Below are 13,587 nucleotides of genomic sequence, written 5' to 3'. Positions count from 1 at the left end.
CCCTGGCCCGGCCAGGCCCCAGCCCTGAGAGTCTGTTTATTTTTCAACCGTTTGAGCTGAGACCCTGGAGTAGAGCCAAAGGGGGGCGGAGAGGTTTTTTTGAAACCACGGAAATTTGGTTCCACCCTAAAAAGGAAAGCCAAGAGGGAGCCGTGGGGGGCAGACCTGGAGAGGGGTGTAGACAGGGCCTCTGGGAGGGTAGATACTGGGGTCCTTCTTCATCGGAAAGAGCTGGGGGGCCAGATACCTGGGTCCTCATGCCTTGGTCTTTCTAGTAGCGGGGGGACTGGGGCGCCTTCTGTCCTGGGGCCTGCTGTGGTTTGGGGAGTGGGGGCTTGGGGGGGGGGCTGAGTGGGTGGATCTGAGGGCAGAGCGCCGCAGGAGGAGGGTGGTTGTCGGTTTGGGTTGGTCGGAAGGGGAGGGCCGCCTCCGGAAAGCTGTGGTTACAGAAGGGGGGAGTTGGTGCTTGGCCAACAAACCCTGGATCCCCTCTTCCCCCTCCCCCAGCGCACCAGCTGTCTCCTTTCTTTTTATACTGTGGTGGGAAGTAGAGGGGCCCTGCTGGAAATGAGATTATTTGAGGAAGATGGTCTCCCCTGCTACCTATTTGGAGGGATGGGTCAGACCAAGCCCTGAGCCCACACCCCTGCCCCCTTCCCTGCCTGACACCCGGGACTTCTCAGAGGAGGAGAAACTGTGAGGGAGAATACCCCGTCCCTCCCAGCTTCACAGAGGCTGACTGCAGCCCCTCCCCACGTGTCTGTTCCCGTCACCCCTTTCTCTCCGCTCCCCATTCTTTCTGCTTCCTACCTTCCCTGGCTCCAGACCCCACAGGCCCCTTTCCCTCTGGCCCCCTGCTCTTCCCCCACCCAAATCCTAACCTTCATGTGTCAGAACAAAGGGTCCTTTCCTGTCTAGGGGCCAGCAGGGGCCTCCAGGACGGCCCTGGAGGCTGGGGTCCCCTTGGAGTCTCCAGGCCCCCAGCATTGGCGTGTGTGGGGCAGGTGGAGTGGGAGAGAGGGAGAGGCGATTTCTTTGTTCTGGGTAAGGAGAGGTGGCTGGCTTTGTGTGCAGGATGGACTGGGAGAGGAGCTGGGCCGGGGGAGGAGGGCTGGGTGAGCAGGGAGGGGCTGACCCGGCTGGCTGGCAGTTTTGTAAGGAAGTTTTGCAGGAACTGAGGGTCCCGGGGTGGTTGAAGCTTTTAGGGGCACAGGAAGAGGTTCTAGGGTCATGGAGGTTCAGGACCGAGCCGAGGAAGGGAAGTCACTGCTGCAGGGGTTGCTGGTGCCTGGGGAAGGGCCGGCTGGGCTCAGCAAAGGACAGAGAGAGGGGCCTGAGCTCAGTCCTGGCTTCCCTGGAACCGACCTTGGATCCTGGAGGGGACAGATCTGAATGTGTGAATCCCATGCAAGCGTGTGACCTGTGTTGAGTGTGTGTGTGTGTGTGGCTGTCTGTCCCCAGATGCTTTGGGTTGCTGTCTTGAGCCGCGGTCACCAGATTAGGGGGCTCGAGCTTTCTGGAAGTAGTTCCATTTTTAGCTTCCGTCTCTGGTTTGAGGGCCGTCTAGTAGCCTGAGTGAGCAGATTGGCCAGGGCTCCTGGAGCTGGTGAGAGATATGGCTGAGGGAAGCTGGCTGGACCCTCCTGGGTTTGTTTGTGTGTCTTGGGGGAGGGGGTGCAGGCAGCAGCTGCCCCCTCCCAGCCCAGCCGGCCTGCCCTGTGCCAGGAGGGCAGGGAGTCCTGGCACGGCTATTGTTCGCCTGCACAAATGCCCGTCTGTTTGCCTCTCCCCCCCGCCCTCCCCTCTGCTGTCTCTCTCCTGACCCGACAGGTGTGGCCGGGCAGGGGGCAGGCTGGGGTCCAGGAGGCCTGAGTTTTCAGGGTCCCCGGCCTGATTTTATTCCCCATGGCCCTTAGCGCCCCTCTGCTGCTCCGCCAGTGTGCCCCCTCCGCCCCCGTTGTCTGGCGTGTCATTCTCATTCATCGAGCAAGCATTTATTAAGTGCCTTTGTGTGTCCGGTGATGTCTTTCTGTGTTACGTTTCCGGCTTTGGCCACCTTCTCCTCGGGCTGCTGCCTTTATCTTGTCGCCGGGAAGCTCACAAAGGAGCAGAGCCTGGCCTTCCTCTCAGTCCTGTGGCCAGGCACCCTCTGTCTGCTCATTTCCCAGCCCAAAGCCCCCACCCCCACGACCCCCTGCACTCCACAGCCTATGACTCTGCGCCCCGGCTGGTCAGGCGCTGAGCCGCAGGTGACTTGGATCCCAGCGGGACCCTCGGGTGCCTTCTGGCCACCCTGCAGGGGCCTCACCATCTTGAGGAAGGGGCTGTGGCTCTGAGCACCACATGACTGCCCCGGAGGTCGTGGCGTGGACGCCCGGTGGAAGAATGAGCGCCGGGGCCTTGCTGGGAGAGGCGCCCACCTGCCTGGGGGGCTCTGCCATCCACTGCCGCCCACCAGGGAGCCCGGCTCCCAATGCCTTCCTCACACACAGCACCATTTTCCTCATTTCGCCGCCGAGGGAGGCACAGTGCGGAGAAGGGGGAAGACGGGGACACTGCCCTCGTCCCCTCGCCTTTCTTGCCCCCAAGTGACCACGATCTGGAGGGACAACGGAGGGGAGCTTTGGGTCGGCCTCTCCGGGCCCCCAGAGGAAACCCGCAGGGTCTAGGCTCAAAGGAAGTGGAGTAGAAAGAAGGGGGGGTGCTCCAGTGAGGACCGAGGGGTCCCCGGAGCGGGGTGAGGGTGCTGCTGGACCCCGGGCCTCAGTGTCCGCCGTCCCTCCTCGCAATCGTCCTCCCTTCCCTTGCAAATGTGCGCCCAGTGCCTGCTGGACAGGCCGCCGAGCCAGGGGACCGACCCAGTGTGCCTTCCTCCCTGCCTCCCGATGCCAGGCTTCCGTGGGGGCGGATGAGCAGGGCTGACCAGTCGGAGGACTGAGCCCCGAAGCAAGGGCTTCTGCATGTTCGGCGTGGCCAGTGTAGATCAGGGGTCGTGGCCCAGTGCTTGCCCCACAGGCTGTCCTGCGGGTGGGTTGGAGCCCAGCGGGACCGTCCTCAGAATACCTGGGAAAGAGTAGGATGGAGAGGCGGGCACCACTCACTGTGTCTCAGGGACAGCCTCCCCCCAGTGGCGGGTCCTGGGTCCTTCCGTCCCCCTGGCCGAGCCCTGGGGCGGGCACAGGCTGCCACAGGACAATAGCACTAGGCGGTGCCAGGGCCGCTAGCTGCCCGAGGTGGGATGTGCTGCTGTGGCTGCTGCCCGCTGCTGGCTCACCTACAGAGGGGGCCCCTCGGAGAGAGGGTGAGTGTGGGGAGCAGAGGGGCTGGGTCCTCTGTGGGGCGTCGACGGCAGGCAGGGAAGGGCCCAGAAGCCCTGTGCTCTGGCTGCGCGTCCTCGCCCTCCCTCCCCTGCCTCTGTACAGGGGGAGCCTCCAGGTGGCGGAGGGCGCAGGGGGTGGGGAGGGGAGTTGCACGGGGTGGACCCGCACCGCTGCCCCTTCCAGATGTGGTTTTTCCCGTGTGATTTTCATGTTTGCTGGTTCGCCGCTTTCAATTCAAGCCCAGCGAGCGTTCAGACTTCTCATTGGTGTCCTAGAGGAGGCCAGGAGTGCAGGGGAGAGAGGGTGTGCGGCAAGGGGAGAGATGCAGGCACTTAGTCTTTGAGGTCCTATATGGTTGTGATTCCGAGGAGGATTTGATCTTCTAAGGAGCTATAATTTGGGGCAAGACAGGTGAAGTTAGCCCAAAGGGAGAATTTTCTAGAGGTCCAGATGGGTAGGTACCAGCGTAGAAAATTGGAGGCCTGGAACACTGGAGGCCAGGACCACAGGAGTCAGCTTCCCTAACCAGGCCTGGGAGCAGGGCGGGGCGGGGGGGGGGGGGGGGGCGGGGAGCGGGTGAGAAGGGGAAGGCTGGTGGGGGGGAGATGACCCGGAGGAGGGAGGAGACGAGGAAATGGGAAGAGGAGGAGGAGGGGGGAAAGTGGGTGATCGGAAGTGGGGAACAGACCCTGAGACCCCCAGGCTGTGCTTGTTGGCTGACAGACCTGGAGCTTCTGAGTCGGGGGTGAGGGGAGGACCCTGGACCCCAGAGGCCTCAGGCGCTGTGGCCACTGTGCTGTTGACTCAGCTCCTACACACTTCCCTTTTCTGTCCCGAGCCCGGAGCACCAGCCCCGCACCAGCGCAGTGTGGTTCCCCCCAGCCTCCCAGCTGCTGTGTGCAGGGGCCGAGAGGGCCCAGGCCAAGGGCTGTCCCCTGGCTTTACATCCTCTGTCCCAAGGCCCTGGGCAGTGTCCTCCACTTTAGGTCGCCTGCCCTCAGCTTCAGCAATCTGAGCCCCACTCTGGTTCCTGAGAGCTTGGAAATCTGGCGGGGGCGGGTGGGGCGGGTCTTGCCAGCCCCTGTCCTGTGTGCTACCCTCTCTGTACAGGGACTCCAGGGGTCTGAGGTGACCACTGAGGAAGGTCCTGGAATAGGCAGGAAGAAAGGCAGCCCATTTTCCCACCGTCTCGGGCTCTTGGGGAAGCTTAGGGACTTGAGGGGCAGAGGAGAGGAGACTTGACCTGCAGAGGCTGGGGCTGCAGGAGGAGGGAAGGCCGGGACAGGGATGCCAGCCTCCGGGACCCCAAGGAAGGTACTCTGTGCCCCGTGTTGCCGGAGCCGGAAGACCGGTGTCGTGGCCGGAGGGTGGAGGGTGGAGCCAGAAGGGGCTCGGGATGGGAGTGGGCAGTGGCCGCGGGCACTGGCCTAGGTTTTGGAGGGCAGCATGAGGAATAAAAGTCCGGCTTCCTGCCGGAAGGACGGAGACCCGTGGGCTGAGTTTCCTTCCTCAAAGAGCCCAGGGAGGAGGAGTGACCAGGCTCTGGCCTCCCACGGGGACCCTCGAGTGGGGTCCTGACCTCTGGGTGGGGGCGACGGTGGAGGCATTCTGCCCTCCAGCCAATCTGAGAAGGGGCTCTCCTGCCCCCCACCGTGACTGCCTAGCCCGCGACACCCGTTGTCATGGTTATCAGAGCAGCTAACTCCCATGGATTGGAACGCGCTGGTGAGCTGGCACCCTCTGCTTCGCCTGCTCTCCCTCCTCTGCGCATCTTCCCTGCTCGCAGGAGAGCGCACAGCAGCCCGGGGGCGAGTGCAGCAGGGCTGGGAGGTGCGGTGAGGACGCAGGGGCTGGAGCCGGCGAGATGAGCGGCCACCGGAGGCAGCCCAGCCGCAGGGGCCAGGTAGGCCGGGGGCCGGCGAGGTCGAGGCCGGTCGCTCCCGACGGCGGCTGCCGCTGACCCCGCGGCGGACCCTCCCGTGGGAAGCGCTATGTCTCCGGCAGCCCCACGCGCGGGCTCTGCTCCCTCGACCCGCCTGTCTCTGGACGCCTTGGGCGCCGGCTGTCTCCCGGCCTCACTTCCCGTCTCTCGCCCCTTCCGCAGACCCGCGAGAAGGAGAAGATGAAGGAAGCCAAGGACGCCCGCTACACCAACGGGCACCTCTTCACCACCATCTCCGTGTCGGGCATGACCATGTGCTATGCCTGCAACAAAAGCATCACGGCCAAGGAAGCCCTCATCTGTCCAAGTGAGTCGTTTGCACCCTGGATGTCGCTCTGACCCCAGCCTTGCCCTCCGTCCTTTCTGCCCCGGATGCACAGGGTCACTCTCCCGGAGTCCCAGCCGGGCCCAGTGCTTCCCTTCCCTCCCTGCGAGGGATGGTGGCCGGGGGCACGGGGGAGGGGAGGCCGGTGGCTCCCTTTGCAGCTGTTGTCCGCTGGGTGTCCCCTGGCTCCCCGAGCAGCTGCTGAGGGTTAGGGGGACTACTTGGAGAAGGATCAGGAATGTCCTGGGGGCGGGGGGCGGTGAGGGGAGCCGGGTGGCCGGCTGGGCCTTGCACCTGGTCCTGCCGGTCTTCCTGGGCAGGACTGGACATTCGGGGCGTCAGGGTCCCTTTTTGCTCCTCCCTTTCTATCGACTGGGTGGAGCCTGAAATTTTTTAGCCTCTGCAGTTTGAAGCAGAGGACAGGATCAGGACCATCCGTCTCAAATTTCTAGTGTGACTGATAGAAAGAGGGAGAAGAGCAGGGATGTGTGTGTGTGGGGGGGGCGGGTAGAGGTCGGAACGCCTGACCTTCGCCCGCATCTGAGGGTTGCCCTGCAAGCAGGAGGTATAAGGCGGGTGCTGTCCTTCCCCGCACGCCTGCGCGCCCGCCCAGAAGGCTCCCGCTCCCCCCAGTGTATAGCAGAGCGGCCTCTGGCTGCAGCGCCTCTGAGATCTTCACCTGCTGCCACGGCAGGACCGGGGCTCTAGCCTCTCAGCCCCCGTGGAATGGGGGCAGGAGTCCCTGGAAGAACCAGTTGGGCCTCCCCGCTTCCTCCGTCCCCGACTTAGAGTGAGGAGGGCGAGGAGGGAACCCCAGTCTAGACCCCGCAGAGGCCTGACAGAGGTCCCCATCGGGAAGCTTGTTGCCAGGGGAACCGGGGAGGCAGGCAGCAAGTGCTATTTTGAGAGCAGGTGGAAAGCGGAGGTTTGATCCAGAAACACTGGGTGCTGGGGGTAGAAGAAGGGAGCTCCGGGGGAGTGGGGCAGCCCCAGCCCCCTCCCGCCCTCCCCTCCACCCCACCCTGCTGGCCTTGTATTTGTGGAAGTGAGCCTGGGGCTGGGTATTGTCTGTAGGAGTCGGCAGAGTTTCCTGTGTTGGACGAGGCGGAGGAAGCGGGAGAGGGCAGAGGGCTGAGGCGTGTTGGGGACAGGGACAGCCTCACTGCCAAGGCCTGGCCACTCTTCCTTTCCTTTCCTCCTCTTTTACCCCATGGCAGGGTGGGTGATGGGAGAGGAGCAGCTGGAGTGTGGGGGCTGTGGGTCTGCCCTGGGTGGGGGACAGGCCCCGGGCCTGGAAGGGGCAGGCGGGAGTCAGAGCCGAGCGGCGGGGAGGGCCGACGGGCTTTGGAGAGGGACCGGGCAGGGCCTGTCCCCGCTCCAGCACCGGCTCTACTCGCCTGCGAAGTGCTTAGGCCTGGCTACAGTTGGTGGGTGAACATGTGGTTCAGCGGAAAGAACACGACCAGGGTTGCAATCCCGGCTCTGCCACTGGGGGGCTGACCTCTGGCAGGCGATTTGACCTCTGCGGGAGGCAGGCTCCTCGTCTGTAAAATGAGGATAATTGAATCTGCCCCAAAGGGTTGTTAGGATCAAGTAAATGCGGGCCACATGCTGGGCGCTCCGGGGACGCTGGCCGCCCCCCTGCCCCTGGCCCCCACCCAGCTGCTCCGTGCCTTCTCCTGTCCCGTGGGCGTCCTCTGCCATCTGCCACTCTCAACCACCCCTGTGCTCCTTGAGCTCAGCGCTGGCAGCTATAACCCCCCCTTCCCTCTGGTCCACCCCTCAGATCACCTTTGAGTCGGGATTGCTTAGTTGTGGCGGCCCCCTCTGCCCCCTCACCCGATTTCCTGCTGGAAGGAAGGGGGAGGCGGAGGGGAGGGGAGAGGAGGGACGGGTGTGGTAGTGGCTGAGAGGTCGGGGACGAGGGGAGTCTCCGAGTGCGTGGCCAGGGGGAGACGGGTGTCTGCGTGTGGGTGCGTCCCCTCCCGTACCACCCGGCCCTCCCTTCACCCTCTCTACCCCACCCCACCCCCCCAGCCTGCAATGTGACTATCCACAACCGCTGTAAAGACACCCTCGCCAACTGCACCAAGGTCAAGCAGAAGGTGAGACGGCCGGGAGGGCAGCGGGCTGGGGGAGAGGGTAGTGAGTGTGCCTCTTCCTTCATTCCTTACCCTGTGTTCCTCCACCCCTCTCCTCGCCGTGGGGCGGTCCACACCGTGAGCCACAGGCCTCGGGCCCCGTGCGGCCAGCCTCCTGCTCTGGGCACGGCCCCTTAGTGCTGGGCTCAGCCGCCCTGTGCCCTTGACCGTGCTGCCGGCCTTCTCCCAAGGGGTCAGCTGCCCAGCGCCTGCCCGTGCCTGCGGGGGTGACCCTTGGTGACGGCTGTCCTCGGTGTCTCTCTTTTGCTCTGTCCCACAGCAACAGAAAGCTGCCTTACTAAAGAACAGCACTGCCCTCCAGTCTGTTTCACTGCGCAGTAAGAGTGAGTCGTGAGGGCACGCAGGCGGCCCCTCCCCAGAGTACCCCGGCTCTGCTGCCCCCTTGATTGGAAGTGGATGCTGGGGCTGTCGGGGCAGAATTGAGATGGGGGTGAGGGCCCCGGGTTGGCTGGTCTCTCGAGCATGGACGCTGCCCTGGGGGTGTCGGAGGCAGCTGTCACGAGCCGGTTCGGACGGCTCTGGTGTAACAGAGGAGCAGGTGCTTAGTCAGAAACACCAGAGTCTGAGTCCCCACTTGGCCACCAACCGAGTCGCCCTGGACAAGTCTGTTAACCTTTCTGAGCTTCAGTTTGCTCATAGGCTTGTTTGGGGGAAGAAATGAGACAAGACAGATGTTACTGCACACGTGTAAGCTGGCACCACTGTGATCCTTCCTTGACTGGGGGCAGGGCTGAGGGTGGGAGAGGAGCCTGGGAGGCTGCAGCTTTGACACCTGCTCGGTCTCCCCTCCAGCCGCCCCCCGGGAGCGGCCGAGCTCCGCCATCTACCCCTCCGACAGCTTCCGGCAGTCTCTGCTCGGCTCTCGCCGCGGCCGCTCCTCCCTGTCTTTAGCCAAGAGCGTCTCCACCACCAACATCGCTGGGTGAGCCTCTGCTTGGGGAGGGGACAGCCAGGCGGGCAGAGAGTGGCAGTGGGGAGCAGGAAGCCCGCGGGGCCCTTCCCGCCCTGGGTTCAGAACTGTAGATGACAGGGAAGGAGGAGGACTCAGGGTGAGTGCCCCTCAGACCCCAGCCTCAGTTCCCCACCTGGGGAGGGCTCTCTTGCCCGAGTCTAGGTGACACAGACCCTCTTCCGTCAGACACTTCAGTGACGAGTCCCCCCTGGGGCTGCGCCGAATCCTGTCCCAGTCCACAGACTCCCTCAACATGCGGAACAGGGCCCTGTCCGTGGAGTCCCTCATCGACGAAGGTGAGCGAGCGCTTGGCCCGGGAGGCCTGCGGGTGGCCGGGCGGGAAGGGTCTCAGGGGCCTGGACCCGGGGAGGAGCGTCAGGCTCTGAGTCGCGGGCCCCGCTGGCATCCAGGTGCAGAGGTGATCTACAGTGAGCTGATGAGTGATTTTGAGACGGACGAGAGGGACTTTGCGGCCGACTCCTGGAGCCTAGCCGTGGACAGCAGCTTCTTGCAGCAGCAGAAGAAGGAGGTGATGAAACAGCAGGACGTCATCTATGGTGAGCCTCCTCCTCCTTGACCTTGACCGGGCCTCTTATCTGTCCTCCCCCCTGCCAGCCCCCTGACCCTGCCAGCCCCCCCCAGACCCTGAGAGCCCCTCGACCCTGCCAGCCACCCCCAGACCCTGCCAGCCCCCTGACCCTGCCAGCCACCCTACCCTGCCAGTCCCCTGACCCTGCTAGCCCCCCCAGACCCTGCCAGCCCCCCCAGACCCTGCTAGCCCCCCATACCCTATTAGCCACCCCCGACCCTGCTAGCCCCCCCAGACCCTGCCAGCCCCCCCAGACCCTGTTAGCCCACTGCCCCCCCAGACCCTGCCAGCCACCCCAGACCCTGCCAGCCACCCCCGACCCTGCCAGCCACCCCCAGACCCTGCCAGCCACCCCCAGACTCTGTCAGCCCCTCGACCCTGCCAGCCACCCCCAGACCCTGCCAGCCACCCCCAGACCCTGCCAGCTCCCCCAGACCCTGCTAGCCCCCCATACCCTATTAGCCACCCCAGACCCTGCCAGCCCCCCGACCCTGCCAGCCCCCTGACCCTGATAGCCCACCCAGACCCTGCCAGCCCCCTCAGACCCTGCCAGCCCCCTGACCCTGCTAGCCCCCCCAGACCCTGCTAGCCCACTGCCCCCCTAGACCCTGCCAGCCACCCCAGACCCTGCCAGCCCCCGACCCTGCCAGCCACCCCCAGACCCTGCCAGCCCCCCAGACCCTGCCAGCCCCCTGACCCTGCCAGCCCCCTGACCCTGCTAGCCCCCCCAGACCCTGCTAGCCCACTGCCCCCCCAGACCCTGCCAGCCACCCCAGACCCTGCCAGCCCCCGACCCTGCCAGCCACCCCCAGACCCTGCCAGCCCCCCAGACCCTGCCAGCCTCCTGACCCTGCTAGCCCCCCCAGACCCTGCCAGCCCCCCGACCCTGCCAGCCACCCCCAGACCCTGCCAGCCACCCCCAGACCCTGCCAGCTCCCCCAGACCCTGCTAGCCCCCCATACCCTATTAGCCACCCCAGACCCTGCCAGCCCCCCGACCCTGCCAGCCCCCTGACCCTGATAGCCCCCCCAGACCCTGTCAGCCCCCTCAGACCCTGCCAGCCCCCTGACCCTGCTAGCCCCCCCAGACCCTGCTAGCCCACTGCCCCCCCAGACCCTGCCAGCCACCCCAGACCCTGCCAGCCCCCGACCCTGCCAGCCACCCCCAGACCCTGCCAGCCCCCCAGACCCTGCCAGCCCCCTGACCCTGCCAGCCCCCTGACCCTGCTAGCCCCCCCAGACCCTGCTAGCCCACTGCCCCCCCAGACCCTGCCAGCCACCCCAGACCCTGCCAGCCCCCGACCCTGCCAGCCACCCCCAGACCCTGCCAGCCCCCCAGACCCTGCCAGCCCCCTGACCCTGCCAGCCCCCTGACCCTGCTAGCCCCCCCAGACCCTGCTAGCCCACTGCCCCCCCAGACCCTGCCAGCCACCCCAGACCCTGCCAGCCCCCCAGACCCTGCCAGCCTCCTGACCCTGCTAGCCCCCCCAGACCCTGCCAGCCCCCCGACCCTGCCAGCCACCCCCAGACCCTGCCAGCCACCCCCAGACCCTGCTAGCCCCCCCAGACCCTGCCAGCCCCCCGACCCTGCCAGCCACCCCCAGGCCCTGCCAGCCCCCTGACCCTGCTAGCCCACTGCCCCCCCAGACCCTGCCAGCCACCCCAGACTCTGCCAGCCCCCCTCCAGCCCTGCTAGCCCACCACCCCCCCAGACCCTGCCAGCCACCCCCAGACCCTGCCAGTCCCCCCGACCCTGCTAGCCCACTGCCCCCCCCCCAGACCCTGCCAGCCCCCCCAACCCTGCTAGCCCACCAGCCCCCCAGACCTTGGCCTCCAGCCCACAAGTTGCCGTTATGCCTCCACCTCTTGGGCTATTGGCGTCCCAGGTCCTGTCTTTACCCCATCCTTCTCCACCTTGAGTCCCTGCCTCTTCCGCGCGGGGCATCACACTGGGGGCTGTGGGAAACCTGGACGTGACAGGGCACGTGCTTCTTGGCCTCCAGCAGCTTACAGCTTGAGGTAGCAAAGCAGAAAGCCACAAGATGATTAGAAAATCCTGAGTCCATAACGGTGCAGAATGGCAACCTGGAAGAGACCTTAAAAACCTCACATGAGCCCAGAGGCCCCCAGCCTAGGCCGTATCACCTGTAGCCACGCTAAGGTAGAGTCCACATGACCTGTGTCCCCACAGAGCTCATCCAGACGGAGCTGCACCACGTGCGGACGCTGAAGATCATGACGCGCCTCTTCCGCACGGGGATGCTGGAAGAGCTGCAGCTGGAGCCCGGAGTGGTCCAGGGCCTGTTCCCTTGCGTGGACGAGCTCAGTGACATCCACACACGCTTCCTGGGCCAGCTGTTGGAGCGTCGGCGCCAAGCCCTGTGCCCCGGCAGCACCAGGAACTTCGTCATCCACCGCCTGGGGGACCTGCTCATCAGCCAGGTGAGAAGGGGCGGGGCCCATACGCAGAGGTGTGATCGGACGCTCAGATTCTGGGGGGGTGGAGCCAGGAGAGCTGGAGAGGCCCGCGGGCGTCCGGGGCGGGGCTTACGTCCGGGGGGCGGGGCTCATTGCTGACCCAGCCCCGCCCTCCAGTTCTCAGGTGCCAGCGCAGAGCAGATGCGGAAGACCTACTCCGAGTTCTGCAGCCGCCACACCAAGGCCTTAAAGCTCTATAAGGAGCTGTATGCTCGGGACAAACGCTTCCAGCAGTTCATTCGGGTGAGCAGACCTCTCCAGGACCTGCGTGCAGGGCCTGCAGGCCCTTTCCCGGGGGGCATCGTGTGCTTTCCCAGCCCCGTGGAGCCTGTCCACCATAAGCCCTCATGGTGGTAGAGCGAATGCCCAACGTGGGGCTCAAACTCACGGCCCCGAGGTCAGGAGTCACACGCCCCACTGACTGAGCCGGCCGGGCTCCCCTAGAGCAAGTGCTTTCCGCTGCTTTGGTTGGTCCTTGTAGGAAATCCGTGGCGTGTGGTCCCCGTTTTCCAGGTGCAGCCCCCTAAGCCAGCGGAGGGAAACGGCCCAGTTAGGGCCCGCACCACAGCTCAGGCTCCAAATCCAGTGTTCTTTCTCCCCTTCTCCCCGCTCCGGCCCTGAGCTCTGCCCGTGCCCTTGTAGAAGGTGACGCGTTCGGCCGTGCTGAAGCGGCATGGCGTGCAGGAGTGCGTCCTGCTGGTGACCCAGCGCATCACCAAGTACCCGGTGCTCATCAATCGGATCCTCCAGCACTCCCACGGTGAGGGAGTGGGCCCGGGGAGGGGCGTGTGGGGAGTCTGTCGGGTGAGAAAAGGCTCCGTGACCAGGGAAAGGGCGGGATCAGATGCAGAGCCCCTGGCAACGTCCGAAGACGGGGTCAGGACACCGTGGGACCTGGGGCCGGACTGAAGCGGACTGGCCGTCCCTCATGCCAACCCTGGGCACCAGGGACTGAGGAGGAGCGCCAGGACCTGAGCACAGCACTGGGGCTGGTGAAGGAGCTGCTATCCAATGTGGACCAGGACGTGCACGAGCTGGAGAAGGGAGCCCGCCTACAGGAGATCTACCACCGTATGGACCCCCGGGCCCAGACCCCCGTGCCTGGCAAGGGCCCGTTTGGCCGAGAGGAGCTTCTGAGGCGCAGGCTCATCCATGATGGTTGCTTGCTCTGGAAGACGGCGACGGGCCGCTTCAAAGGTCAGTGGTCAGCGCGGCAGGCCAGGCAAGAGCCTGGAGCCAGATGTATAGAGAGAGAAGCATCCAGCCCCTAGGATCTCTCTCTGCAGCCCTACGTCTGGGGGGCCCCGTGGGAGGGAAAATGTGGTCTCTATTGCAGCCAAAGTCCGAGTTCTGTATTTAACTTCACGGACCACACAGGGGCTTCCTGGTCAGGATTTACCCCTTTCTTTGGTCCTTGCGTGCCCAGAGAGCCAGCAGTCTTGATGAGAAAGACGGAGCGACTCTAGGACCAGGGGCAGCTGGTGGGGCTGCAGAATGGGCGGGGGCTTTGGGAGCACAGACAGGGAAGGCACAGAGCAGGGAGCAGAGCCCAGTGAGGGACAGGCGGGCGGGGGAAGACACAAGAGAGAGGGGATGGGGGGGGGGTGCCTTCTCAGCCTCTCTTCCCAGACCGCACAGGCCAAGCCTTTCCTACCTCAAGCAAGGCAGAGAGAGTAGCAGGCCTCGGCTTTGGGGGTGAGGAATGAGGGAACCTGCTCCCTGGGCCTGAGTCTGTGTCTCATGTCATGAAGTCCCCACCGCACAGGCTGGGGGACTGCTGTGCCTACCGCGCCTGTCTTCATCCCTTTCCCTCTTTTCCA

The 13,587-nt window shown here is 65.1% G+C and overlaps 1 protein-coding gene across 18 annotated transcripts in view; it reads left to right on the top strand.

Moving 5' to 3' along the window:
• Positions 1 to 13,587, top strand: part of ARHGEF2 (Rho/Rac guanine nucleotide exchange factor 2) — a 39,916-nt gene that overhangs the window by 16,156 nt on the left and 10,173 nt on the right. For 8 of the 18 annotated variants that reach the window (XM_045454410.1, XM_045454409.1, XM_045454420.1 and 5 more), the window contains 10 exons: positions 5,425 to 5,569; positions 7,625 to 7,692; positions 8,009 to 8,072; positions 8,542 to 8,671; positions 8,888 to 8,997; positions 9,112 to 9,258; positions 11,481 to 11,731; positions 11,885 to 12,010; positions 12,410 to 12,527; positions 12,716 to 12,964. In XM_045454410.1, the coding sequence (XP_045310366.1) occupies positions 5,425 to 5,569; positions 7,625 to 7,692; positions 8,009 to 8,072; positions 8,542 to 8,671; positions 8,888 to 8,997; positions 9,112 to 9,258; positions 11,481 to 11,731; positions 11,885 to 12,010; positions 12,410 to 12,527; positions 12,716 to 12,964 (1,408 nt within the window). Of the gene's footprint in view, positions 1 to 364; positions 3,302 to 4,674; positions 5,224 to 5,424; positions 5,570 to 7,624; positions 7,693 to 8,008; positions 8,073 to 8,541; positions 8,672 to 8,887; positions 8,998 to 9,111; positions 9,259 to 11,480; positions 11,732 to 11,884; positions 12,011 to 12,409; positions 12,528 to 12,715; positions 12,965 to 13,587 lie in introns of those variants that run through there. The other 10 variants (XM_045454423.1, XM_045454427.1, XM_045454422.1 and 7 more) reach the window with 8 other exon arrangements.

Source organism: Leopardus geoffroyi, chromosome C3 (genome assembly GCF_018350155.1).
Source record: "Leopardus geoffroyi isolate Oge1 chromosome C3, O.geoffroyi_Oge1_pat1.0, whole genome shotgun sequence".
NCBI classification, from domain to species: Eukaryota; Metazoa; Chordata; class Mammalia; order Carnivora; family Felidae; genus Leopardus; species Leopardus geoffroyi.
Note: the sequence above shows the minus strand (reverse complement) of the source record. Positions and strands in the feature narration are given on the sequence as shown.